At 45.5% G+C, this 26702-nt stretch overlaps 2 protein-coding genes across 4 annotated transcripts in view; one reads left to right on the top strand and one right to left on the bottom strand.

Annotated features, from left to right (window-relative positions):
- Nucleotides 1-1551: 1551 nt before the first annotated feature.
- On the bottom strand, nucleotides 1552-23705 carry TBC1D2 (TBC1 domain family member 2). Of its 2 annotated transcripts, none has more exons than XM_056513784.1 (15): nucleotides 23650-23705; nucleotides 23150-23323; nucleotides 20969-21378; nucleotides 20194-20326; nucleotides 19143-19284; nucleotides 17341-17477; nucleotides 16519-16703; nucleotides 14550-14936; nucleotides 13605-13715; nucleotides 10153-10340; nucleotides 8722-9192; nucleotides 7465-7585; nucleotides 5294-5479; nucleotides 4551-4672; nucleotides 1552-3869 (listed from the first exon to the last, which is right to left on the bottom strand). In XM_056513784.1, the coding sequence occupies exons 3-15, from the start codon at nucleotides 21374-21376 to the stop codon at nucleotides 3668-3670; spliced, it is 2793 nt and encodes a 930-aa protein (XP_056369759.1). In that variant the 5' UTR covers nucleotides 21377-21378; nucleotides 23150-23323; nucleotides 23650-23705; the 3' UTR covers nucleotides 1552-3667. The 2 variants fall into 2 exon arrangements, with proteins under 2 accessions (XP_056369759.1, XP_056369760.1); XM_056513785.1 differs by having other exon boundaries at nucleotides 20969-21444; nucleotides 23650-23694.
- Nucleotides 23706-26026: 2321 nt separating this feature from the next.
- Nucleotides 26027-26702, top strand: part of ELP1 (elongator acetyltransferase complex subunit 1) — a 29672-nt gene continuing 28996 nt past the window's right edge. Inside the window, exon 1 of one of the 2 annotated variants that reach the window (XM_056514395.1) lies at nucleotides 26027-26268. In XM_056514395.1, coding sequence (XP_056370370.1) covers nucleotides 26119-26268 — 150 coding nt within the window. In that variant the 5' untranslated portion in view covers nucleotides 26027-26118. The remainder of the gene's footprint in view (nucleotides 26269-26702) is intronic. The other variant, XM_056514396.1, reaches the window with a different exon arrangement.

Genomic DNA, 26702 nt, shown 5'->3' on the forward strand with positions numbered 1-26702 from the left:
CTTCCTCTCTGGAGAGCTCCTGAGGTTAAACAAAAAGCACACAGATAATCTCATGATCACAGCATTTCTGTGCAGACCACAGCCTCCCAGTGAACTCTGGGAAAGGGGTAAGTTATCTCAGATGGCAGCATATTATATCAGCTCCACACTTTGGCTCAGTCATGGGCAAGTGGTTTGCTTTCTTGCACTTGGCTGTCCCTAGACCAAACAAGAGCTAATGTTTTGAAAAATAGCTCTTAGCACTGGGAGATGGCTAGAGAAGTCTCAGCATTGCCTCAGTTAAATGGGAAGAGAGCAAGCCCCAGGCCTTGTGTCTGTGATGGTGGCAGGAGGTTGGCAGACTGGAAGAGAAACTCAGCACTGTGGTACAGCTCCCACTACAGGGTTTTGTTGATATCCACCCTTGGAAAATGCCTTGCCCCATAGCTTTCACCTTCACCCTTGATGAGAAGCTCAAGCTTACACTAAACATTAACCCAGAAACAGCCTCCCCAGTAGTGCCTCTTACCACGGCAGCGTGCCAGAATACAGGGTTTAGCCACAGTATATGACAGTACAGATCCCACCAGCCCAACACCACCCAGGCCAAAAAGGGGTAAAGAGGAGATGCATCTTGTTGGCAGCTCAGGGACTTGCTGCGCCAGCAACGGCTTTATGTGTTTTTGGCACCACTCCACCAACTTACCCTCCCAACCCCTATGAACTTTTGGGGCCCACAAGATCCTGCAACAAAGCAAACTACAAGTTAATAGCAAATCATAGGTAGAAGGGTGGGTGTGGAATTCAAAACCATTCTTTTAGGGCTGGAGCTGGTATCCCAAGGTTTAGGCTAATGCAGAGACAGAAAGCTTAATTTCACAAATAATGTTATGCATACAGCAAAGTTCAGCAAAGACTGGCTCTGGGTAGAAAAACACCTGTTTTATCCACAGGTGTCAGCACAGGCAGAAGGAGCTGCTGGGCTGCAAAATGAGCTCCAACTGTTTCCCAGCCACAACAGTTGGCAGTGGCAGCACAACTCATTCTTGAGCACTTCATGCAGAGGTAGCCAAGAGGTCCAAAACACCCGTGGCACTGACTGATAGTCACTGCAGGTCTTGCAGGGACCTGAGAGATTTGCGTCTGGCCCAACTGCAATTTTGAGACCTGAGTTCAAAGCTTTTCAGTAGCACTCAAGTTTGTGAAGCAGAAGGAAAGTAGATGAGGGCCCATGAGGACATGTGAGCTTTGCTACATGGTGCAGGTCTGCATAGGCCTTGCAGATATTCCTGCATCCACCACAGTTTAATAAAGAATCACCAAAAATGATTAATCAATGACCAGAGGAAGTGGTCCTCAGCAAATACATGTGGACCAAAACCAAGAGCTGAAGACACAAAAGAAAAGAAACATAACAAGCCTCACATGTCCCTCCCTACTGATTTCAATTAAAATTATTTTCAGAATTCCCTATCAGAGTCAATACCTTGATCTTTATGTCTACTTCAGAAAAGTTTATGTATCACACAGACCAATGTTTATTATATACTGTAGACACATGTCAGGCTGTGGTCTTGTCTAATAACACATTTAAAATGCCTTTATTAATAAACATAAGGACAAGTCAGGAAGAAAGATTTTTAAGCTGTTGCAAAAAGCTGTAGGAAATACAATTGTAAGTAAACTTCTAATTTTCATGGTTGTGATTTATAAGATAATGTCTGCAACAATAGCAAAACTCTGTATGCGCCCATGAACATAAGAATATAAATAAATTAGATTAGTAACAGCATCTGTGAAGCAAAACCTTCTGCCTTTTAGACTTCCCTATGTAGATGGTATAGTTTTAAGGTGAGTCCATTTTTTTTTTTGAGATACTGTAGCAGGCTTCCAGTAACATGTTCTTCTCATCCCACACTTTCACTGTGTGCAGCTCTCAGTGACATTCAGGGGATCTATCCACTCTTCCCAAAATTTCACTTCCACTTTCATTACTTCTCTGCTGTGTGGTTGGCTTCCAAGGTCTCAGTCTTCTATAATTCATTGAAACTGGCTGACTTGTCCAGTGAGGCACACCACGTGTCTCAGGTGAACAAGCACTGTTTCCCCTAGAGTCTGTCATCTTGGCTACAGCCCACAGGGCTGAGAACATTGTGGGCTATGAATTCCTCCCTTTCCTTTCTCTACAAGCACTGACAACTCTAAGGGCTGGGTTACCAACCACAAGATATTTAAAGAAGGCATAATCCACTTGGGTTCAAGGTCACTCTAAAAACATAGAGCAGAGCCCCCCCTTATAGCAGGGTCTGCTGAATGCTGTCAGTGCACTGCAGACACACCTGGAGTAATGCACCGCTCAGCAGGAAGGTGGGGCAGCAGGATCTGGCATCATGTTAAGGAAAATAAGTTGTATTTATCTAAATACTTGACTCATCGTGGGTCTGTGTAGGGCTGAGCTGCACAGGCAGGGTATCTAGCTCCGGGGGGATGAGCAAGCCTGGGAGGAAGGGCAGAAAGCTATCAGGCCCCATTCCCAGAGGCAAACAGGGCATCTCTGTGTGCTAGAGCCATGGAGGCCAGCTCCTTGTCCCCCCTTCCGGGGACAGTAATGGTTTTTTTCTAAAGGATATCAAGTAATCTTTTGTGATCTTGTACCCAGGGTTTTCAGGTTCACTACCAGCCATATGCCAAGGATAAAACACCATCAATATCAAACTCTTACAGAAAAACTCTAGTCCCTTCCATAATGAATGGGAGTCAGATAAGAGGTATCAATGTAAAAACGCAGCACAGGAGGACTCTAATTGTGGGGCAGAGAGATGGCCAGGAGTGAGGCTATCAGAAAACCCAGACATCCCCAGTAAAAGGCTCTGCCTGCAGGCAGGCTGTGGTTGGTTTCATACAGAGATGAGAGTTCCTCTATGGAGCAAACTCACCAGCACAGAGAGATGCCAGGGCCTCAAAGCTAAACAATGAGGAGAAAAAGCTCCCAACATTTCCCAGCCAAGCAGGAGACACACCTTGTGCTCCCATGAACTTCCTACAGGAACCAAACTGGAGAAGCAACTCTACTCTCCCACAGCCCATTTCTTTGTTCCAGCCTGAGTCCCATGAGATGATGTCCTCCATCTTTCAGAACCTCCACAGACCTCACACTCTTCTGGAGACAGTGTCTTGATCAGTAACAGTGTTAAGCACACACTCTCCTGGCAGGCTGGACACTAAGAGAAGGCTTTTTCCTGACCAATTCAGAAGCTTTAGGTAACAAGGAGGGAGTGTTCTTGGTTCATTATTTCTGGAGACTTTACTTGCAGATAAAGATCTCATTCAAGACTCCATCAGAAAATGTATAAAAGCCCTGTTTGGTTTGGTCTTCTGCACCATGTCAATTCCTGTCATGACACCACAACTGGTATCTCCTCTGCACCCTCAGCTGTAATCCTGAACTGCACAGGACAGGATGGACTAAATGGGAGAAGTACAGAAGAGGACAAAACTCCTCTGACACCTTCCAATCCGTTATAAAGTCTGACTTAGTCTCCAAATGGTCCCATTACTACAGCTTTCCTTACTGGGGCAGATGAACTCTGGTGACCACACTTCCCCCCCCTCTGGTCCATTTCTTACTGACAGTTGCTACTGATGACCTCCTGCAAGATGGGAGGGAAGTGATGATGAACTCTTTTTGTTAGCTCTCTTCTTCCTCTTCACTAGCAACCTCCTTCAGGTCCTGAGGTCCCTGCTCCGCTCTCTCTTTCACGTAGGCTGCCTTGATCTGTTCAAGTTGACACAGCTCAGCCTCCAGCTCTTCCCTGTGCATGGACCGACGGTTCCTCAGCAGTTTCATGGGGAAGGGGTTTAAGTCATTGAAGGCAATGTTCATCAGCTTCCTACAATAGAAAGGACAGCCTGGTCAACTTATTTACTGGCTGGTAACACATGGTAACAGATACACTAAGAACATTCTGGGGTATTAAAGAGTAGGGCCTCAGACTTCAGCTCTCTGAGCTTAGAAGTCACCAAACAGCAGAGTCTTAAAGAAATTCTTTCCACACTAATGCAAACACTAACCCAAGCAGTACTTCACATACACTTATACCATCCCACCTTCTAAGGTATCAGTGTGCAGCCATCATTCAGGAGACAATGGATCAGATGCCAAATCTGATATATTCCTGTCACGGAGGAATATTCCTGATGTTGAGCTCTTCTGATCACAGAAATCTTCATCTCAGACATATGTTGCCATTCAAGGCCATGGGTCATGCTGTGTTCCCAAACACCCCAACTACACCTGAGAGAAACCCAGCAATCAGTAGCACAACTGCCAGCTGCTACAAAAAGGAGGCTGATCCAGACTTTGTAGCTTGCTCTGCTTGCCCGAGGCAAAAGGATTTTAAGTAATTCCATGGAGAGAAAGTCAAAAAGAGACTAACAGATCCATGTCCCACAGACTTACCAGTACATTTGCATCTCTCTTAATAAACTAGTCACAACTCTTGTTAAGCTGACCTAACAGGCAAGCAAGTACAAATACACAATGGAAGCTTGTCTACAACTCAGAGTCCTACCTGCCATCTGTGATCATCCTTGTGAAAAAGCGTAGGTACTGGTAGATCTCCACACTGTCATGAATTCTTAGGATTTCCTCCTCATTGTATTTAAAAATCGCAAGAGCATAGCGGAAAATTACCTGGAGAGTTGAAAGGTATTTGAGTGGATAAATTTTTAAGGAACTGAAGGTCCAGCCATCCTGGCTAAAAGACAGCGTTGGACACACAGACTCCAGTACAGATCCAGGGTTACTCCCACTGTCAATACTCTGTATTAGGGCAGACCTAAAGGAATACAGAGCTAATCTCAAGAGAATGACCGTATGTTAGCTAATTTGCAATCCCAGAGAATACCAGGCTTTACAAAAGGACCCCACAGGGATTTCACAAGGGTTCTCTAGTTCTCCCTATGCACAGGGACAATGCAGGACTCACATTTTCAGATACTGCTTATCTTTTGCTCCTTTTATCAGTAATACTGTCAGCTGTGTGACAGAGCAGCAGACACTATGGCCTATCAAAGGGATGTTTTGTAGCACAACTGCTGGCTAAAAAGTAACACATGGACAGACTCAGGGACTAGGTCTGCCTACTAGCAGCAAGTACATAGAAAACAGGCCATCAGGGCATGCCACCGAACAGGCAGCATAGGACAAGCAGTTCAACCTCATATATCTTTGATAGATGTGTATGTCCATCACCCTGTCACTATGCCAGAGAGATGGTACAGATGGGAGGAAGGCCTAGACTGAGAGCTGTACCTTAGTTCCCTCATACAAGAAGGCATCCCACACTCGCAGTAGGATGTCGCTCACAAGGCTGTCCACAAAGACCACCAAAAACCAGTTGAAGGTGATGAGTGAGACATCAATCCGATACTGTTCAAAATGAGCCATGAGGCGAGGCAGCTTCTCGGACAGGAAGTCTTTGAAGACTCTCTGATCTACCTAAAATTGACAAGAAAGAAAACAATGAAGTCTTAGTCAAGAGTAGTCCTGCTGTTGGAAGAAAGGAGCAGTTCAACAGGACAATGGCCCAGGCATGTCAGGGTCATCACTGATGCTGCCTTCTAGTGAACCACACCCTAGGAAGAGCAGAGCATCCTTTGTCTTCCAACCCTTCAAACTCACTGAGCAGTGTACTTGTATGAGGCATCCAGTGCAAAGCATGGAGCTGAAACAAGGCCAAGATATGAGCAGAGAAACATACATTCTTCTCACTCAAAGAATCATATTCCTTCCCAATCTCAAAGTCAAGAGGGGAAAATCTGACACATCTTCCTGCATTGGTTCTACCGGGATTTTCTCTAATACTGTGTGCATCCAGTTGAATGACAGGCATTAAAAACTGCCCAGGTCCGAATGACTCTACATGGCCCAACAGACTGAACACCTTGAATACCTCTGACCTAGCAAGCAGCACCTGATCTTCTCACTGAAGCTTCTCTTTGTGGTCTGAGTACTGTCTGTTTCTGGTTGCATGAGCCAAAACACAGAAGTGCAGTCAGTGAGATCCTTGATCCAAGTTCATAAAGGTTTCATCTCAGCAGAGCCATGCTTTCTGGGGGGTAAGTGCTAAAGACAAGAATTATGTTTAGGGCTTCCCTCTGCCATATCATATTAATGCCCCAGCTGTGTCAGCCCACTTAGCTGTGGCAGGGGTACAAACCATACAAGTAATATGCTTTGTCTTTAAAATTGCAATTTTAAGTTTTCCAGCCAACTCACTTTATCAAGCCAACCCAAAATGCATCACCTTAGATGTTCCTCTTTACATGGGTCTTGGCTAGACTTTCAGATACCAACAATGAGATCAGAAATTATTTCTAAAGAAGACTTTCAGCTGACAAGGTTTTCTCACCAAATGCAGGCGAGCCTTTTCAGTCTGTCATATTTTCCCTGTCAGTCTCTACTTGTTGAGTATTGAGTGCTGTCTATTAAATCTCACAGCTAACACAGCCTCCTCTGGATAGACATTTTGCTATCTTCAAAGTCATTCGACTGTTTCCCCAGTCTGTGAGCTGGCCTCTCCACCACCAGACCACTGTCCCAGTAAATGTTAGTCAAAAAATTCAGTGGCATTATCAGTCACTCAGCTACTGAACCTTGAAACCTCCTCTATCGTGAGCCCACAGATAAAACCAACCCTCTTCTCTCTGAAAGGACCATACACAACAGGGACACTAAGATCACAGCCAGGCTTTCAAGACTGGGCACTGACGGGTGTGGGTGGTATGGGCACACAATTACAATTCCATTGAACTATGTGGGAGTAAGCTTATCTCGTTGTCTGCCTGGGAGGACATAGTATATCTGACACGAGACACACACAGAAAATCTTGAAATCCAGTCATTTTGAATCAGGTGGGTAAGTTATTCACGGCACATTTGACATCAAAAGGCCAGAATCATTGCCAATGTGCAGAGAGCCCCATAGTGAGAACTAACACCATGCTTGATCATGAATGCGGTGAATATAAAAAACCCAGCATTTTCATCCACATGTACATGGCACTCCAAAGATAGAGTGCAGCTTCAAAAACATCATCTGAAGGGCTGCAAGATGGTGCCTTGCTCATACTCAGTCTACACACACAAGAATTTTGCCTCTATTAAGACTTTTTTAAAATAACTAATTGTGCAATTACTGGCCTCTTTCCTTCTGACTAACGTGACTTTCATGTTATTACTTAGGAGTGGTACCCCATTTCCTAGAGCTGGTGACCAGTTTTTCTGCTCTATGTATGCTGCTTCTCTGAGTGTAATAATTTTGTACTCTCAAGTCTCCAATACCTCTGCAATGAAAGGGATTTCAAGGTGGTATCACTGTCCTGTGAAAAATCAAATACACAGCAGGTTGACTACTCACTTTTAAATCTTTACTGTAAATCACTGTATGAGAGTCCAAGCAGATGTGAGGGTGTTCAACTCACCTGTGATGTTATTAGTGTGTCACTGTAGTAGTCTGCTGGCATTAGGTTCTCCACAATATAGACTAGACACCAGAAAGCACTTTCCTCATCTTCTAGGACAAGGAGAGCAACAGCTGCCAATCTATGATAGACAAGGCATGGTGAGGGAATTCAATACTGTAGGAGGAGTCACCAACACAGGAACTGAAGAATACAAGACTTCTTTTTGCATGTCTCCAGCTCCATTGGCATCCAAAATATCAAATGTAGCAGGACAACCAGACAGAGGCAAGTGATCTGTATCTGAAGGCACCACAGGGATGTGATTTTCTTTCTCATGTGGCCTTGTAAGAACATACGGAACTGATCTGACAAAGACAGGTTTCCCAGCTAAAGGAATCTTCTGTAGACCTGCTGAAGTTAGTAGTGTGCTGATTTAGGTTATTTCAATACAGGAAAGAGGTCACACAGTGGTATTCCATATAATGTGATATAGTTAATATCTCCATACATTCTTTTACAGCTCTGACCTCCTTCAGCTCAGACTTACCACCTTTTAGACAGACTAGAAAGATGATACTTTATATTAAGGACTCTCTGGAGGAAAGTTTCTATTGTCTTTCTGAAGACCATCCAAAGATCATTAGGAATAAACAGCTTACACAGACCTTCCTCATGTGAAAAGGTCCAACTAGAAATTCCCTTCTTAGAGCTAATGCCTTGTGCCTTTTCTACACAATTCTAAGAAACTCAGGTTCATCTTTCCTATAGCCTTCCTTGGGAAGTGAAAGAAGCTTTTATAATCTCTGAATTTTCTCTTTTCCAGACAGAACAACCGTGGTTTCCTCAGTCTCTCTGTAACATTTGTTGCAACTCCCTTGCATGTTAACACTTCCCAACATTTTCTCCAACTGTTCTCAGCAAAAAAAAGGGAATCACCAGGGTGTTCTTCTGCTTTACTACATTACATTACTACTTAAAAATTCAGCCCCAGCCTTGTGGTGTTATTCTGGGACTGCTTCACTCTTCCTCCTATAGCTGTTCTTTCCTATCCTGTAACTATAGAGATGCCACACAAGTGCATCCTGCTGCTTGCTGGATCCCGGTAACAACACTGGATGAAAATCCACCAAATGCAGAATTCTGCAGGTAATGCTTAGAGCTAGGACAGAACTGTAGAGAGGCAAGACACTGAGGCTGCTTGAATCACAGGCTAGAGTATGTGTCTACATCTTTTCAGTGCCATCTCATGAAGAAGCAGCATACCTGGCTCCTCACCTGTTCAATCCCTGGCAGTATCCAATGGCAGGATTGTGCCAGGAGAATGCCAGTAACACCCTCCGGAGCTTGGGGATGAGGCGGGAGGAGGGAGAGGAGAAGTGCTTGTTGTTGGTCAGTGTGCGGGGCAGGTCAAGCTCAATCTGCCGGCAGGCAGGGTGCTCGGTGCTCCTGCTCTGCTCCAGCAGCCACTGGTAGTGGCCTGGCACAGGGCTGCAGAGCCGGCTGGCCATCCACCTCCACACCCGCTGCCGATGCTCCGCTGGGATGCCACTTCGGATCAGACTCTTCAGCTCTCCAGACGGGGTCAGCTCTCCAATGCTGTTCCATCTGTCACGGAGGGGCTTCTCCACTATTTCCTGGCTCCGCAGTTTGTTTGACTTTATCTCAAGGGCTTGGATTTTGGCCAGTAGTTTCCAGTCCTCAATTTCATAGTCAGGTACAGTCATAAACCCATACTCATCATACTCACTGGAGGGACACAAGGCAGTGTTTAATTCCAATGACAGTGCTGGTAATGTCATGACACTGCCTGGGGTCATGCCAGCTACAGGCATGAACCTGCCTGCTGCCAGGTTCACCACCCGTACCAGAGCACAAGTACTTGTGGGCATGCACCCCCCCACCCACCCTCCCTTTCCAGGCTGCACTGAGATCTGAGAAATGCTTGTTAGGCCTCAACTTCACTTTGTTGTGCTGCCACTTAATATTAAATCTGGGTTTTGCTGATACCCTTGCTACTGATTTTTTTAAAGCAATCTCAAACACTCATTTGTAACAGTACTCCTCCTTCTCTTCTCTGACAGCTGCATGTGACAGCCTACCTCAGAGTCTTGAAGACAAATGAGAGCCTGCAGCACTGGCATACACACACCAACTCAAGCATAACTTTGCTCTGAGGTGCAGACCAACATCATCAGACCCCTCATCAGCCCCCAAAGAAATAGTGAGCTAACACTGTGTACCTTCTCCCTACCCTGTCCCAGTGCAGAGACAGATCTGTAGTAGAGGACTGGAAAGGGTTTGGGGCATCAGATCAAAGAACAGAGATCCACAGTCCCTGCAGATGTCTCCTTGTACACACTGCAAATCTCTTAATTATCAGAACATACCAAGAGTAAAGATACTACAGCTTATCAAGGGTTTGTGCACCATCTGTCCACAGGGTGGGAAACTTGTAAGATATCATCTATTCTTGACAAAGAAACCAAGCCTAGCCTAGGGGGTCTCATCTCAAAAGGAACCTGCAAGACTGACCAAACAGATAAAACGGGAACTGCTACAGAACAGGGGCCCTGACTGTGAAGGAAGGCATAGACACATTTGTAGGCCCCTGCTATAAAATGTTCTCAGATGTATCTTGCCTGCACACTTCCCTTTGCAGACAGGCTTCTACAAAGCTGTGAAGATCCCCATGCTCCCAACTCTTACCTTACAGGGTTCAAGTTAAAACCTTCTTCTGCTTCTTCCTTCACATCCCACTGGAGAGCTTCCTGGATGAGTTTTTTCACCAATTCCGCATGCGAGTTGGGCAGGCCAGGCACAGCCTCCTGCAGCTTTCTCAAGACTGTCAGGTATTTGCTCTCCATCTGGCAGTTTCTTGCTTGGAGGCAGGCACACTGATGGGGAAACCAGAAGGAAAGAGCTCGTTCAGTGGTAGTCCTTCCTGCATTGCCACTGCTCTCTACTGGCCTGGTCAGCACATAAAGACTTCTGAAGAGCAAGGCCCGCAGGAAACACATTTAGTAGTTTTCCACAATCAGAGGAATTGCAGCCATGAATTAACCACCACTGTCTAGGAACAAGCACAAGCTGCAGTAGCTAGCATGCAACAGAAGCTGCTTATGGAGTGGGAGACCTACTATATCATCACCTACTTTAACTACTACATTGCATCAGTAGACGGCCACACCCCACCAGCTCAACTAAGGATGCAGTCAAAGAGACAGGACTGCATCTGAGTTCTTTGCAGCCTTTTTCCCTCATCCTCAGTCAAGTTTTCTACTCCACATTGAGCTGTATCCTGATAAAGCACACTACTCCAGAGACTGAGCTGTACCTATACCATTTTTACCATGGATACATGGTAGCACCACAGACTAGGTGACCACATGCCCCTCAGCATCCCCAGTCCCATGGCACTGGTACACATCAAGCCCAACTGAGATCAAATAGCAGGACAGCACCTGCCACCACCTTAGTCCTGGGCACAGAAAGCAGAAAAAACCACTAAGGATTATTAATGCACTCCACAAGTGGGGAACTGAGGCTACACAGGTGACAAGACTCACCCAGTGTCTCATGGGAAGCTCAGAGAAGACTCCTGTTCAGTGGGAAGCAGAAGTTCAAAACAAAAACAAAACAGAAACCACAGAGAGAATTAGGTTGCTTATAGAGAGGACAGAAAGGAGCATGGTTTGTTTCATACTATCACTTAAATCAGCATTTTGCCCCACACTGAGCATGCTGTGCTCGTATGATTACTTCCTTTTTGAAGGTTATGGCAGTCTCAGGATGAGAGGGCAGTAAGTTAGAAGGAAGGCAGGGTTTCAAAGAACTAGAAAGCAAACAGATGCAAGAATGGCAATAACACTCCAGAAGCAGCTTTTTGCCCTGTCCCAGAATCCATAACTGTGAAGACATACTTGTGGTGGTGCACTCCTCTATCTAAGGCCTGTCATCTCAGAAACGCTTGTTAGGCCTCAGTCTTGATGAACAGCACCTGGGCTAAGCTCTTGTGCTTATCAGAAATATGGTCTGCTCCCAAGAAATGGTGCTGTCTAAGGCTGTAATGCTGGACTAAGGTTTAGACCCTGGTGGGTGTGTCTGTACAAATCTGGGCCTTGCGTATGCACCAGCCAAAAACTAAATTTAGTTGTTATGTTTTGCTGTCCAGTTATTTCTGAATATTTTGCTGTTCGTTCACACACTTCTTTCACACGCTAGCTGTTTTTGTGTATTCCTTAGTTTAGACCAGTGTTTATAACAGGTGCACAGCATGAGAAGATTTTAGGAGTTTTTTAGATAACTTGTTGAAACCCCCCAAGGCCACTGGAACATAAACTATGCTAGACTGGGAGAGAAGAAGTTGAAAACACAGAATACCAAGATTAGAAGATCCAAAATAATGGGAGGCAGCAAAACTGCATGTGACCACCAATTAGGAACTCTGGGAGGTTTGAATGGGTGGATCAATATCCTAAAATTACCAATTGTAAAATATGTCCCCACATGGGTGATGGTTCTAGAAATGTATAATTAGGGTGAATTATAAACATTAAATGTGCTTCTGCAAAATCATATTGATCTATTGTCCAGAAGTCCAGTTTGTTCCCGCAGTCTAATGAGCTTCTGTTTTTAACAAACACCCTTGGAAACCTATTTTTCTTGCAAACTCAAGTGAAGAATATTTTTGTCATCAAATTTTCAAAAGTTACCAATTGCAGCCAGAATAGCAAATTACTGTGACTAAAGGCAATTGCCTTTTGAACTTATAAACAGTGGTTCTAAGTGAGACCCTTTGAGCTCTCCTGGACCACAGCAGCTGTGACCAGCACCCTCCCTTTGCCTGGGACCTCTTAGAGCCAGAGAACTCTCAGATTTGCTGTACTTAAAGGACCACTGCCAGTGATGACAAAGCCTGGCCCACTCCTCAAGGCTTAACCCTTTCCCTGTTGAGAAGATGCAGACAACTGACAGAGAACTTCACTGAGCTCAAGGGAGAATTTTCACAGGTACCTTGTATGTACTCTAGGTCTGTGTGAATATGCTGCAGAAAATGTACCTGGCATCTTAGGTTCTTAAGTATTTTAAGTTGGCAAGTAAGTTAGGCCTATAAGTGAGTTACTATTGTGATTGCAGTAAATTCCATAGAATCTTTTGTAAATTGTTTAAACTCAGCCATTGTTAAGTGCTGTTAAGTTTAAGAGCTGTTAAAATCTTTAGGCTCAAACCATTGTTCAAGTCCAGAGAGTTTTGCACAGGAGTCTCCACTGAACCTTGTGGCTCAATGGGAGGTACACATCAAGCCCAAGCTCCCTTATTCCTTTTATGCTAAAGCTTTCCCATCCTTACCCTTTTCCATCCCCAGGTTTTTAAAGGTAGATTTAAAATTTATTCTAGTTTTAGATTAACTGATTATAGGTTTTAGCACTTTTTTATCTTTGTGTGATTTAACCATCTAGAAAGTAGTAGAGTGAACCTTGACAATGAGCTTTGCCATGTTTTCACTTCAATGTTGAACCTGCTTTTCCTAACCTTTGCCAGTGATTATTTAAATGACTTAAGACATTCATTCACAACAATACCTTAAAACCCAGGGAAGTAAATCCTAGGCAAAACTCACAGAAAAAAAATACCAGCACACACCTCCAGTCTTGAAAGTGGTTCAGGACCAGAAAATAGGATTAGACAAGTCTGAGAGTAACCAGGTTTTTCACACTTACACTGCTAGAAATAAAAATACAACTTAGGAAAACATAAGAATTCTAATCTAACTGCAGAACTTCAAGCAGGCTGCCACCTGGCATGCCAAGTCCAGCAGAGAAACCATGACTAGATGGAACCAGCACTCAGTCTGTCAGGTCTTAGGAAACTTTTCTGATTGCCTACACAGTGTTGCTTTTTTATTTGAATAGCTGAAATACAGAAATCTGGGTTAAGCTTCAACACCTTTAAGACTGATCTCCGTGGGTATTTTACTTCTGTGAAGAATTAAAATGATCATGTCTAATTTGGGAACAACACAAAGAAGTAAAGAGGTCACACTGAAAAATAAAACAAAAGAAAGCTTATTCCATGTGGATCAAAATCTATTCCAGTGCCAACTTTGAAAATAAATTAGTAGCAGTTCACACCAAGGAAAAAAGGTCATTTGGCCTTACCTTCATCAGAAGAGCTTTTTCATTCTCAGCAACACTTGTCCAGAGTCGAGTAACCTGGTGGATCTCTGAATTGAGAAACTGGTTCTGGGTTTTGTATGCATCAATATCATCCTGCCATGAAGCAAAACAGTCACACAAGGAGAATTCTTGAGGGGCTTGAAATCCCTCCCATTTCAAGAATATCAGATTATGTCAATGACAATAAATACCCCAAAAAATTATGTGTTCTGAGGAGCAGACAGGACTCCCCAGAACAAATATTGCCTACAAAGGAAATCAAGGCACAATACTGTCATGCATCAACAAGACACTTGAAAATGCTAAATGTATCTATATACTTAAAAACACAGATAGATCCAGATCATATAAAGCCAGGGATGCACTTAAATAAGATTAAGAATATATGTGTTTTGTTTGGGTTTTGTTTGGTTGATTGCTTTAATTTTGGTTGTTTTCTTTTTTTTTTTTTTTTTATGAAACAAATCTCAGCCCCATGGCTGGCAGGAAAAATGATCACTCTCTACAGAAAATGGCTCTTTTGGCAATTCTCCACCTCACACCAACCCATAATTAAAGAAGCTCTGCACATACAACAGCCTGCATCTGAAAGAACCAGGATGTATCAGAAAATGGTTTGCAACACTGAAAGTAAGTGAAGGCAGCAAGTCAGGCTGCAGCTGTGAAACAAAAGAAAGAAAAGAAAGTGGCAGGTACTGAATGATGACTGGAAGTCCAACAAAACAGGCTCTAAGCTGAAGCTGAAACTGACCCAGATGCCTTTCAGTACCCTGCTGGCATCAGGTGAGCCCTTTCCAGCCTCCCTCTGGTTTGGAGACAGATGGAGCAAACAGCAGAAGCATATTCTGTGCTTACCACAAAGAACACTCTCCCACTGAACCCGAGGGAATAAAAATGGGCTCAAAAGACCTGTGCCATCTCACACACCTTCAGATGCTCAATCTCCTCCTGCTGCTTATACAATGTCTCTACAGTGATTGTGTTGGCTTCTTGCAGGGGGTCAGAGAGCTCTCGGGCCATCTGCTCTGTCAAGGTCATGATGACTTCCTGTTTGGCATGGTTCTTCTCCATCAGAAGCTGCACATGTTCCTTGAGCTCCTGGATATGGCTGTCTCTCAAAGTCACTATCTGCTCCAGTTCCTTCTTTTCTTGTTCAAGAGCTTCCAGTCGACTTGTTAGATCTGCAATTTGTCTCACTTTGTGGCGCACCAGCTCCAGCCTGTCCTTATCTTCTGCTGCAGTGAGATACATGCTAGATACTCGCTTCTCCTGCTGGGCTGCCTCCAGAGCTTTGTGCAGAAGTTTGACCAGTTCCTGGAAAGGGAATGTAAAACCATCACATCACTGTGCTGTCCAGGGCAATGGCAGTATGGACAGCACAGATTCAGCACTGAAATATCCTGAAATTGACTGCTTTCAGAAGGAAAACAATGCAGAAATCTTGAAACCACAGTGACACCAGAGTGAGAGGTTCTGCTCTCAGGGCCTCAAAGGTCTCTGCAGCAGTTCACAGACAACTTGACAAGGATTGCTAGTATAAAAGCTGCTGCCCACACTATCTGAACTCTGGCTTTCCTACAATCATTCTTGGGAAGCCCAGCAGAGAACATGGAGATGTTGCCCGATGCCCCAAAAAGAACACAAACTAACAGAGTTAGTTTATGCGGTGCTTTATTCAGGGCCCGGGGAAACCTGCGGACTAGCGTCCAAAGTCAGGATCCCACAGTTCCCTTTTTCGTCAGGTTTTTATACCTTTTTACAAAGTAGTCTACGTGCAGAGGTACACATTCTTCAAGACAATACAGATACATAAATCTTGTAGATATCATTCTTAAAAGTTATAAATTCTGCATGCTTGTCTATTCAAAACTATAGGCTACCCCCCCCTTAATTCCCCTTGCATGTTTTCCCATCACCAGAACCCTTTATTTATTATTATACTTTAGCCTTATCTTGAAAGTTTCTAGATGTCCTATATGCTCTACTAAATTCTTTAGTTATCTTTAATTATTGCTTTCACAGTCCCCAACTCATTCCCAGGGCTGGTTCCCAGGGCCTGTCCGAGAACTGCAGTTTTCTAAGCCTTAGCATGACTACTACTACATCTACATTAGTCCTTTTTCTCATTATTTCGGTATCAGAGATATGGTCAGCAGTGTGGTAAAATGGGAGGGAAATAATGCTGTCTGCAACTACCTGTGCTACCAGAAGGAAAGTGCAGTGTCCTTTTTAACCTTCCTTCTGTCAGAGTCATCCTGCATTCTATCCTGCGTGAAGGCATGGAACCTTGCCCCACAACACACTGCTGATTCAGGCTCTGCCATCTCACACTTAAGAAAGAAAATCAACTGACTGCCCAACATGGGACTTGGCCCTCCTGCCTCTTCCGCTGGAATAGCTACCAGCATCATTAGCAGAGAACCTGGCATTGCTCCATGCTCTGAAGAACAGCATCATTCATGAGAGACAGCCCTTGCAGTGACCCATGCCCTGACTTCAACAGTCGAATCACACCTTAAAGGTGGGTCACTGTTAAGAAGAATGACCTGCTGTTAACACCATGACTCCACCTGGCAGTTCTCACAGTGTTACAGTACCTATTCAGGACTGTACTTAGTGAACAATAGGGATGCACAAGCAAGACAACAGCAGAGTACACTTGGATTTGTTTTACCTCCCTCTTACACCTAGCTGCACTTATTAGAAATGGTTGAAGGTCTTCTTTTGTGCTGGACACACTCAGGCACATGCAAGGTGGTAACACCAGGAGCTTCAAGTGGTCTCCAGTTACTGCCTGCTGAGTGCTTCTCAGTGCTTCTACCACACAATTTGCAACGAAGTCCCCCAGCCTCAGGGCCCTGGCCCTTAGAAATAGCAATTTCTTCATCACACACACCTTCTGTGACTTGACTTCCTCTGTGAGCGTCAGAATCTGTTGCTGAAGAACGCTGACTTTATCCACTGAATTCTTCTCCCTCGACAATTCTTCAGAGCCTGGGAAGCCACTGTTCATCCACTTGGCTTTCCTAATCCAGTTCAGCCTGGGTCCCATCCTCCCATCTTCCAAGGTCCCCTCCTTAACTGAGGGGAGATAGATTTAATTTACAGAAAATTAGTTGTTTTGCTACTATGGACTCCCAAGTCTTGCTACAGGGACTCACAACAGTTCCACAGAGAAGGCTGACATACAGGACATGGAAAATTGACCCACAGGATTGGAGCCAAAATAGTAGGGATCAGACTCTGATATGCCCACAATAAACAAAGTCGTGATGGTTTATGGTACCTGTTAACCCACCTTGCACCATGCTCATCAATTTGGCCCCAGCAAATGGAAGTTACCACCATGGAAATGTATGCATGCAGTGCAGCAGCCACACTTCGCCTGTGACTGTGCAGTAATTACAGTTTTACCTCAAAGAAATAAATCTGGCAGATTGGGTTTTTCTTGTTGGTTTTTTTTGGGGGTTTTTTTGGGGGGGTGGGGGTGGGGCGTTCTGTGTGTGTGCCTCTGGAGATGGTTCCAGAGGTAGAAGATAGAGGCAGATGGAGCCTGAAGCGGAGTCAAAAGAGTCAATCTTGTGGCAACAATACAGGAAGAGACTTGAGACAATATAACAGAGGTTTCCTATCCCTAGAAAACTTGCCACCACCTCCTTTCCTGCTAATCCCTGCTAGAAGGCATCCCACTCAGCTCACACAGCTCAGTAACAATCACCTGCACATCCTGCCTCCACTTCTGCCTCTTGCTCCTCATCCACATTCTGAGGATGCTCTTGGAATTCATCAAAGCTAAAGACATTCCCATTGTTCCCCCAGAGCTGCTTGGAGCCACAAATATTGTAGACAGTGTTTCTGAAACAAGAGGAGATCAAGACAGCCTAGTGAATATAAATTATGATGACTGCAGCCAGCCAGTGCATATTCAAATTATTCAATGCCTTATCTCCCATTCCTTCCCACCCCACCTCTCAAAATTTATCTCCTTCATGTGCTGAGAAAATGAACTCTTTATAGAACTGGTGGATTTGAGGAGAGCAAAGTTGTAACTGGTGTAAACCAGGAAAATGCTACAGAATCAGTACAGCACAACAATGTAAAATCAGATGGCCTTTCTTCATGTGCTTGAGCCCTATACATAAACACATCCAATCAAAGAGAGGGATCAAAGGTAACAGTAGACCAATCACATACTTCCTTCCCCCTTCTCCTTCCCTCTCCCTCTTTCCTTCGCTTCCTTCCTCCATCCCTATCCTTAGTTCACTGCAGAAATTTCCAGGTGCCAAGAAAAGCCGCCAAGAGAAGCTCAGTTGCCTACAACACAGCCAAATCTGGGACAAATGATCCCGTTTGAAACAGCCACAGATCCTGTTCTCTGAAACATTTAATAAATAACTTTGCCAAAGGTTATTTACAAAGTCAAAGCTAAAACGTAGTAAAGAGTTTCAGGAACAAAAATGCAGTCAGACCCAGGAACAGTTTGTTACAGCTGCTGCTATCAGATATTGCCAGAAGCACTAAGACATGACTTCACAGAATCATGGGGAACTATAAATGTACAAGTAGTTTGTGTAAAACCTGTACCAGAAAGTATGCATATAGGTCTTTTCCTTCTCCTCCTGTGCTATCCTTCAGCAAAAACAAAACAAGTCCCTTGTTGTGAGATCTATAAAAGACTCAGTGTTCACTGCTTTACTAACTGTAAATGAAGCTGCTAACATGAAACTCTGGTCTCATGGGGGATCTTTCTTCATAAAGGCATCAGACTGTAGCTGCAGCAGTGGTGGTAAAAAAACTTCAGGCAACTTCTACACCAACAATATTTGGCAGGTGCTTGACTGTCTACCACACCTATGGCCACTAACTCATTTTTGATTATGTGTAAATAAGTGACTAGGAAACATTAAAGAGGATACTGATGAGGTTGCCTCTGTGAAATTGTAACTGCCCAAGACAATGGGGCTACCCATTGCAGCAGATAGAAGCAGACACTAGGAATATTAACATCCTTGAAACTCAGCAAGCTGTGCAGTCAGGCCACCTTACAGGCTCAAGGTCCTTTTTCCTGGAGTTCCTGCTTTGGAGAATACACTTAAGGTCCTTTGAAACCATTGGAAAGAGCTAGTGGGCTTCTATGACTACCTACTGAGTACAGCTGAACCTGACCAGTGCTCTTCCAAGACTGCTGGGCAGACGCATCACACCAAGCATGCAAAGCACTGACTACACTGATGAGAGCTTAACCAAGTCCTAGGTCTGCTACCAAGTCCTGCTTAACCAAGTCCTAGGTCCAGCATCTTTGCTAAGAGAGCTAGATTATGTGAAATGCATCAGAACAGGGGGATGTGAAAGACCCACCTGCAGAAAGTTTACTTTGGCCTGGACTAGGCTCCAAAAAGGTGCTTCACAGTTTTCTCACCAAGGCAAGAGTTCCATTTCACACAATACATGACAGACAAGGAAGGCACACAGTGGCAGGCCAGCATGTCACCCACACTACAGTTCTCTTCTTGCACTTACTGTATCTCTGTCCAAGGGTGCTTAAGGGAGATGTTCTGCAAAGCAGTAGATGTTTGGGGTGCAGGCAAAGATGCTGCCTTTAAACCCACTGCTTCTGTTGGTGTTTTCACAAGAGGCAAAAAGTCTTCACTGTCAACTACATCTACAAATGTAAAAACAATAGGACACAAGAGCAAATGAGCAAGACAGAATTCCATCGAATTTGGGTCCTTCATGTAATTTGACAACCACAATAGTTTGCTACAGGTATACATTACATGTTCAAGTCACGTCAGCTGGAATAAGGACACTAGAGTAGACTTCCTTAATTTTAGAAGGAGAAATTAGAAATTTGGAAATTACAGAAGTTTCCATGTACAAACAGAATGATCTATTCATGGACAATCAAGTGATTTCTACCATATATATGAGAATGACTAACCTTAAACCATCAAACTTTAATTGCACAAAGATATAAGGAAGCAGAATTTTGCTGTTCACTTCCCACATTCCAAACCACATTTGATACTTTTAACGGGTGGATAGCACTCTACAAGTACTGTTTGTTACCAAATTCTTGCCTGCTGTAGCAGAACCTTTTAGAGCAGACACTTACTAGGGAGAGGATTATTTGTTTCAAACAAAATGTGCATCTAGTCATTACTAAACAGGTGGATACCCTGGTTGTGCCCTCCCCCGATCCACTGACCTGTCTACTACCACTTCTAGGAATGGACATCTTCTGCCCACTGCTGAAAAAAACCTTACTTGCTCTAAATTTCAGAAGCCTTACAAGAGTGATATATCAAATGTGCACATTTCACATGTGTGAGGAAAATCAAGATGATCCACATGGCACCTGAAAATCTCCAAACATATGCTGTGGATTAGGACCCATCTTACTCACTTTCAATAAATAATAAGGAAGAAGTGTCAAACATTGGCCAAGCAGTGATAGCTGGCACCCGTATTTAAAAGCCTGGCTAGAATTTCTACCCACTTCCAGATGAGGAACATCATCCATTACCATGGAGCTGAAAGCAAAAGAAAGGCTGACATGTGCAACACCTACTTGTTCTTCCAGGCAGAGGTTCATTCACAAGCTGAGAGCTGCCCACAGGAAATCTGCTCTGAGTGTTGCAAAATTCCCAACGTCTCATTTGCAGCTGCTGCAGCCAGTACATCATCGCCTGTCTGCTGATTGCCTAACATAACACAAAACAGGAAAGGGAGGGGAATCATCTCATCAACATGAGACACATCCTGAGGAGATGACCACCACTCTCCTGCACAAGTTAGCAGAAAAAAAAGATCAGCTATATCAAGCCTATGCTGTATCTGTATACTCTGGCCCTAACACTGATTTGGGACAGAGGAAATCTTTAGTATGGTCTTAAGAGGTAAAATCTCAGTGGACCACTGAACTAATTTTAAATGTGTTTTGGTTTATTATGGTCCAAGACTAAGCAGAAATCTCACAACTGTTTTAGACAGGAAGCATCCCCAGAGCTCTTTAACAATGACTTACGTAGAAATAAGAAGAAAGAAAAGAAAAAAGAATCCTCCTGGAGCAACCATTTTAGACAGGGGAGTTCATTTCTGTTCAGTAAATTACATGTGGACTGCAGGACTCCTCAAATATTTTAATTTTCCACACAGTTTGGCTTTTATTCTTACTCTGTTAAACAATAGCCATATCACAGGTAAGGAGTTCCAGACTTGCTGAAACAGTGCAAGTAATTTAGGTCCAAGTGGTAGCAATCCAAGCTAGGAGGACTTAAATGAAACTCAAGCTAAGAGACACCTTAGTACAGATGTGTCTGTCTTGACTGGGAATTTTTCATTACCTTCAAAATAAAAGCTCTGCTTGGTGTTCTGATCTCAAAAACTCCTTCCCCATTTTCCATTTTGCAGTCAAAACTGGCACTGGAGAGGTCAATGGACCCCAAAGGATTAATGTCCTGGGCAGTTCTGTAGTATAGTAAGCGACATTTGTTTTCATCATAAAAGAACCAGCGAGATTTCCAGGTCTTGATTGGCCCCTTGATGCCGAGCTTATTTAAATAGCCACAGAGTTTTTTTCTGGATGTTTCTGTGCTGGATTTCAGTGGTACATTTTCCAGTTCTCCAGGAGAAGGAAGCATGTCTTTATCTCTTGCTGAGGTTCCATTGCTGCTGTTAGTGTCTGGATCTGACTCCACTAAATTGCCTGAAGCAGCAAGGGTACATGCCCCACTTTCCAGTCCTTTCTTCATCTCTTTAAGGAAATAGATTGAAACAGGAAATTCTCTAGGTAAATAAGCCAATCCCAATTATATTATCACTGTTACAGACAACAAAAAAGGAAGAAATAAGCTCAGGTTTGCCATATGACAAAAAAACACTTCCTAGCTTTTAAACTACCCACCCAAGATCTTCAGCTCTACTTTTGGTCATTGCTCCCTGCCCTCCTCTGCTCAGGTGACCTCTAATACCTGCTTTCTCCTTTTTTCATTTCTAAATTTTGCTGGACTAGCAGCCAAGAAACAGTAAAACAATTTCTCGTGTCAAAAATAAGTACAGCTGTGGGCACACAAAATCAATAGCAATAAACAGGGCGTTCAGTACTTAAAGTTAAGGAACAGCTGCAGAAAGCCTGGCAAGGTAACAAGCTCTGGGGGGTAGGGACATAGTCAGGTCAAGGGACTGCAGGTGAGTGTGTCCTGGTATTTGCACTCAATGTTCAACTAATATTTTGAACCATGTCATCTGGAGAAAAATCCAGCATTATGCAGCATTATGCAGCCTCCTTATGAATAATTTGTGTCAGCTGACCATAGTTATTAAAATGCCTGAATGTTATGTGTTAGTTCATCATCCAGTATGGATTCATACGATAGATTATGCACCAGAGAAAGTAATTCTGTGGTCATTGCAAAAGAGACTTGGTTACATTAGTGACCAAAGTAACCACCTGGGCCCAGAAGTGTAAAAGGAAAAAATAAAACTCAGGCTGGAAGGGATTTTTGTAGATCTCGAGTTCAACTTCTCTCAGATATAAAAGCTGTAGCCAGCTACACAGGTGCATATTCAGGTACATTCTTCCTTATGCAAGGATGGCAATTTTGCCACATTTCCGAGTACTTTTTCAAGTGCTTAACCATATCACAGGTGTGACTTTTTGCTCAGAGATGCAGACACCCACAGCTCCTGTATAAAGGAAGCTAACAACACTCCAAAAAAGTATCTATAAATAACTTCTTGCATTTTTTAAAACTTCAGTTCCAGACACTAACATAGCTGAAGCAAATATGTGAGCAAATAAATTGCTGCTGTGTCAAGTTACTGTGAATCCAACTGCAAACACAAAACTATTCAACACAACATCCAGCTGTATGACACTATGTCAATGAGATAATACAATGGAGCACATTGAGATGTTTCCCAAGCTAATCTTTTTCCTCTGCTCTTAGGAACAACTTGTCCTCATGACTGAAAGGTTATCCATCCTAGCGCCGGCTAAGCCCCATCATGTTTATTGCTGCCCCCTCCTGCTCCAACATTAGCTTTACAGACAACTATCAATAGTGTTCACTCTTCGTGAAAAGCTACTTAAATTCTTTCAGTTCCCTCCCATGACACTGTGGATCATGGTGCTGCACACATTCACAAATGCCAGCAATAAGCACTCCTTAAGAAGGTTCTGCCTCAACTAAGATTCTGAAACACACAAAAAAACTTCATTCCCAAGCTAATTTTGCTTGTCACAAAGGAAGTATCATCAGGAGAAACAAACGCTTTCAACTTTTCCAAACAGATGCTGGGGCTTTTACGTCAGTACAACAGAAGTATTTTCTGTAGCTTCTGAAGATTCCATCACACTTCTACTTCTTGCCAGCGTGATGGTCAATGAGTCCACATCACGAACAGGACCAAGCATGCATTTTAGGTAATTTAATTTAGGTTATTTAGTAAGCATTAGGTTAAAGAACCAAGTTATAACGAATTATGTCAGAGCTGCATTCAAAGACCTCTAGATCAGACCTCACCTCCTTAAGGGAAGTAGAGAGGAGCTCCTGGAAGTCACCGTCTCCTGGCATAGAGCTGTTGCTGCAAGCACCACCAAGCAGTCACCCACAGCTTCCAACAAATCCAATAGCAACAGAAAAGCAGCGTCTGTCTCAGCTCGGTTTTCTTCGGTTCAGTCGCTGCTGGGGAGCAGTCTGAAAGATATATTTAGCCGAAAGCTGCCCTGACACTGACTCACCAAAGAAAACGGACCAGGGTGGACCCTGTATGAACCTTTCCGGAGCTGCTGGTGCGATCAGCACAAGGCAGCCCCACCGCCCCTCCCCGTGCCTCCCGCAGCGCCAAGGAAGCGCCTCCCAGCCCAGCTGCACCGCGCGGGCCACCAGCGCCGGCGGCCGGGGCCTGGCACGGGGCTGGCCTGAGCCTGGCACCGCTTGTGCCACGCCGGGCTGGGGCGGGGGGGCATCCGAGCCGCCGCCGGCCCGGGATTTTGGGACCCCGCAGCCCTGTGCGGGAGTACCTGCGGCGGCGCCGCCCCGCGCTTCCTGCCCGGCCGGTCTGCGGCGGTGCCGGGGCGGGGCGGGGCGGCCCGGGACAGCGGCGGGGACGGGCGGCGGAGCGAGAGCAGCGGGCGGGACGGCGGCTGCCGCCGCGGGGAAAATCACAGCACTAACACAGGGCATTTCAGACGGGTTTCGGGGAGAAAGTGATTGGTCTGGGTGATGCGACACGCGGAAGGCAGGCAAGCAGAGTGGCGCAGATCGTGGGCTAGACGCGACCAGCAAGTGCCGTCTGCCACGAGGGGACTTCAGGCTGCAAAACCACCGGGAGGTGGATGCAGGCGTGCTGCGAGAGCCACGGCTGTGCAGTCAGCTGGGGCAACTCAGCTCAGTGGAGCACATTTCACAGTGTGAGAGCAGTGGTGAATTGGTTACTTGGGACGCTGGAGGCTGATAGAATCAAGCTGCGCCAAAGGAAAAAGCCTCTGGAAAAGATGCTGCAAGGAGTAGAGATGTCAGAGCACCCTAATGAAGCAGTGCACGTCCTGGGGGCTCAGGGCACAAGGTGTAAGCACAGCCAGGTTCACATGCTCTCTGACAGCTGCCTTTCCTCCTACCAGTGCAGGCAGGCACTGCTGGCCTTGGCAGCTGCTGTACTGGCCTGGGAAGGCGCTTCTTATGCCTTTATCCCAAGAATAAAGTCTGCATGACTTTTTCTTGTGTGCAGTGGTAGCTGTGCCTTTTCCACTGGTCTCAAAAAAACTCTCTCTGAGTTTAGCAAGTTTTACTGAGTTTTATCACTGCCTTTAGCCAAGTTTAGTACCAGAACAGCAAAAAGCAAACCTGTCCAGGTGTCTAATGGCCCATCTTTCCACTGACCTAAACTGCCAAACTGTAGAACGCATTAAGCCGATTACAGCATGCAAACTTTACAGATTGCCATAGACAAAAAAAAATTTGTCTCAAATTTGTCTTTTCTGGGTATTTGATCATTAGACTGGATCACAGAATCACACAGAATCACAGTATTTAGGGCTGGAAGTGGTCTCTGGAGACCATCTAGTCCAGCCCTCACTGCCAAGGCAGGATCACCTAGAATAGAATGCATTAAGGAAAGATTTAAATGCCTCCAGAGAGGGAGACTCCACAACCTTGTTGGCAGCCTGTTCTAGTACTCTGCCAACTTCAACATAAAGAAGTTCTTCCTCATGCTGAAATGATGGTTCTTGTGTTTTAGTTTATGGCCATTGCACCTCATCTTCTCACCAGGCACCAGTGAAAAGAATCCTGGCACCATTCTCTAAGTACCTGCCTTTGAAATATTTGTACGTATCGATGAGATCCACTCTCAGTCTTCTCTGGACTAAACAGGCGAAGCTCCCACAGGCTCTCCTCATAGGAGAGAAGCTCCAGGCCCCAGATCATCTTTGTCACCTCCACTGGACCTTCTCCAATTGCTCCTTGTCTTTCTTAAACATCATCAGTACTGACTGATGAGAGTCTAGCACCACTAGGAAAGGGGGGAAATGCAAAGGGTATAACTGTGATTGCATGAAGTCCTTCTTCCCCCTGAAGGCTGAATTAGCTTCTGCCCCTCAGCCACACCTGGAGGGAGGTGGCAGAGTGTGACAGAAGCCATGGCATCAGGGCAGCACTAACCTATGTGAAGGCTGGCCTTGGAAGTCCTTGTAGAAGTGCCTTGGAAGTCTCAGCTGGAGTTCTGCAGCTGATTAGTGCCCAAATGGCTCCAAACGAATCATCCTGCTCCCACTGCCATTTTCTACGCTGGCACTGGCAAGACTGCACATCGAGTGCTGTGTCAGTTCTGGGCTGCTCACTTTAAAAAGGACAGTGATGTGCTGGAGCATGTTTGGAGAAGGGAACAAGGCTCATGAAAGGACCAGAAAACATGTTTTATGGGAATGGGCTGAGGGAGCTGTGGTTGTTGTGCCTCCAGAAGAGGAAGCTTGGGGTGACCCATCGCTATAGTGAGGTGGGGCTCAGTCTTTCTTGCCGTGCCTGCAGTGAGAGGATGAGAGGAAATGGCCTTAATCCGGGAGATTCAGATTAGATATTAGAAAAAAATTATCATTGTCGGGTGGTCAGGCACTGGAATAGGTTTCCCTAGGAGGCAGTGGAGTCCCCCAACCCTTGTGTATAAGCATCTGGAGATGTGGTTTAAGGGTTACAGTGGCACTGCTGGGTGGATGGTTGGACTGGGTGACCTTGAAGCTGTCCCTCAGGCTCGGTTATTGTGTTATTTGTGCAGGCTGACGGGGCGCTGGTACTCTACACTCGCCGCTGCAGCCGCAGGCCCGGCGCTGCCGCACGGGCCGTGAGGGGAAGGGGCGGCCGCGCTCCGCCCGGCGCAGCGCTACCCGCACGGCGCCTGCGCCGCCCGCCCGCGCTGCGCGACATGGCGGCGCCCTGAGGCCGTGCGCTGCCGCGCTTCCCTCGGCGCCCGGCCTGCACCGCTCGCTCCCTCCGCCATGAGGAACCTGCGGCTGCTGCGGGCCGGCGGGTGCCGCTCCGCCGCCGCCACGGGCGCCCCGCAGTGCTTCTGCCTCGGCGCCGAGCCCGGCGCGGTTCTCGTGGGCTCCCCGTACGGGCTCGTGGAGCTGCATCCCGCCGGGGACTCGGTGAGAGCCGCGGCTGCGGGGCAGGGTTCTGGTGCTTGCCTGTGTGTTGGGACGGCTTTGGTTGAAAAGCTGGAATGGGGTTTTTGCGCCTCGGCCGGCGGGATCACGCCGGGTGCTCGCCGGTGTCCTGAGGCGGCTCCCCCTCGGCGGCCGAGTCTGCGGGTTCCGGGACCCTCCCGCTGCTCCCGCCGCCGCTTGCTGCTGGCTCGCCGTGCCGTGGTCTGGGCGGCTGAAGAGGCTTTTTGTGCTTCTAAAATAATAAATCTGAATTTTTAAGAGCGTGGCTGTGTTTGACGCGTGTCATTCGGGTGGTTTAGTCTTAAGCACGACTTGGCCAACAGTTGCATCCGGACAGGCTCACAAAACAGAGCCAAGCAGGCAAAGAGATAGTGAAGAGTACAAGAAGAAGCTTTTGAAACTTTGCACTAGGCGGG

Source organism: Oenanthe melanoleuca, chromosome Z, assembly GCF_029582105.1.
Source record: "Oenanthe melanoleuca isolate GR-GAL-2019-014 chromosome Z, OMel1.0, whole genome shotgun sequence".
Lineage (NCBI taxonomy): Eukaryota > Metazoa > Chordata > Aves > Passeriformes > Muscicapidae > Oenanthe > Oenanthe melanoleuca.

Excerpts from the sequence above, each read along its gene's own strand:
- TBC1D2 (XM_056513784.1), bottom strand. The coding sequence starts at position 21,376 with ATGAAGAAAGGACTGGAAAGTGGGGCATGTACCCTTGCTGCTTCAGGC. Across the intron at positions 10,341-13,604 it reads AAAAAGCTCTTCTGATGAAG|TGTGCCTGCCTCCAAGCAAG; the intron begins GTAAGGCCAAAT and ends TTTCCCCATCAG. Across the intron at positions 9,193-10,152 it reads TTTAACTTGAACCCTGTAAG|TGAGTATGATGAGTATGGGT; the intron begins GTAAGAGTTGGG and ends GTGTCCCTCCAG.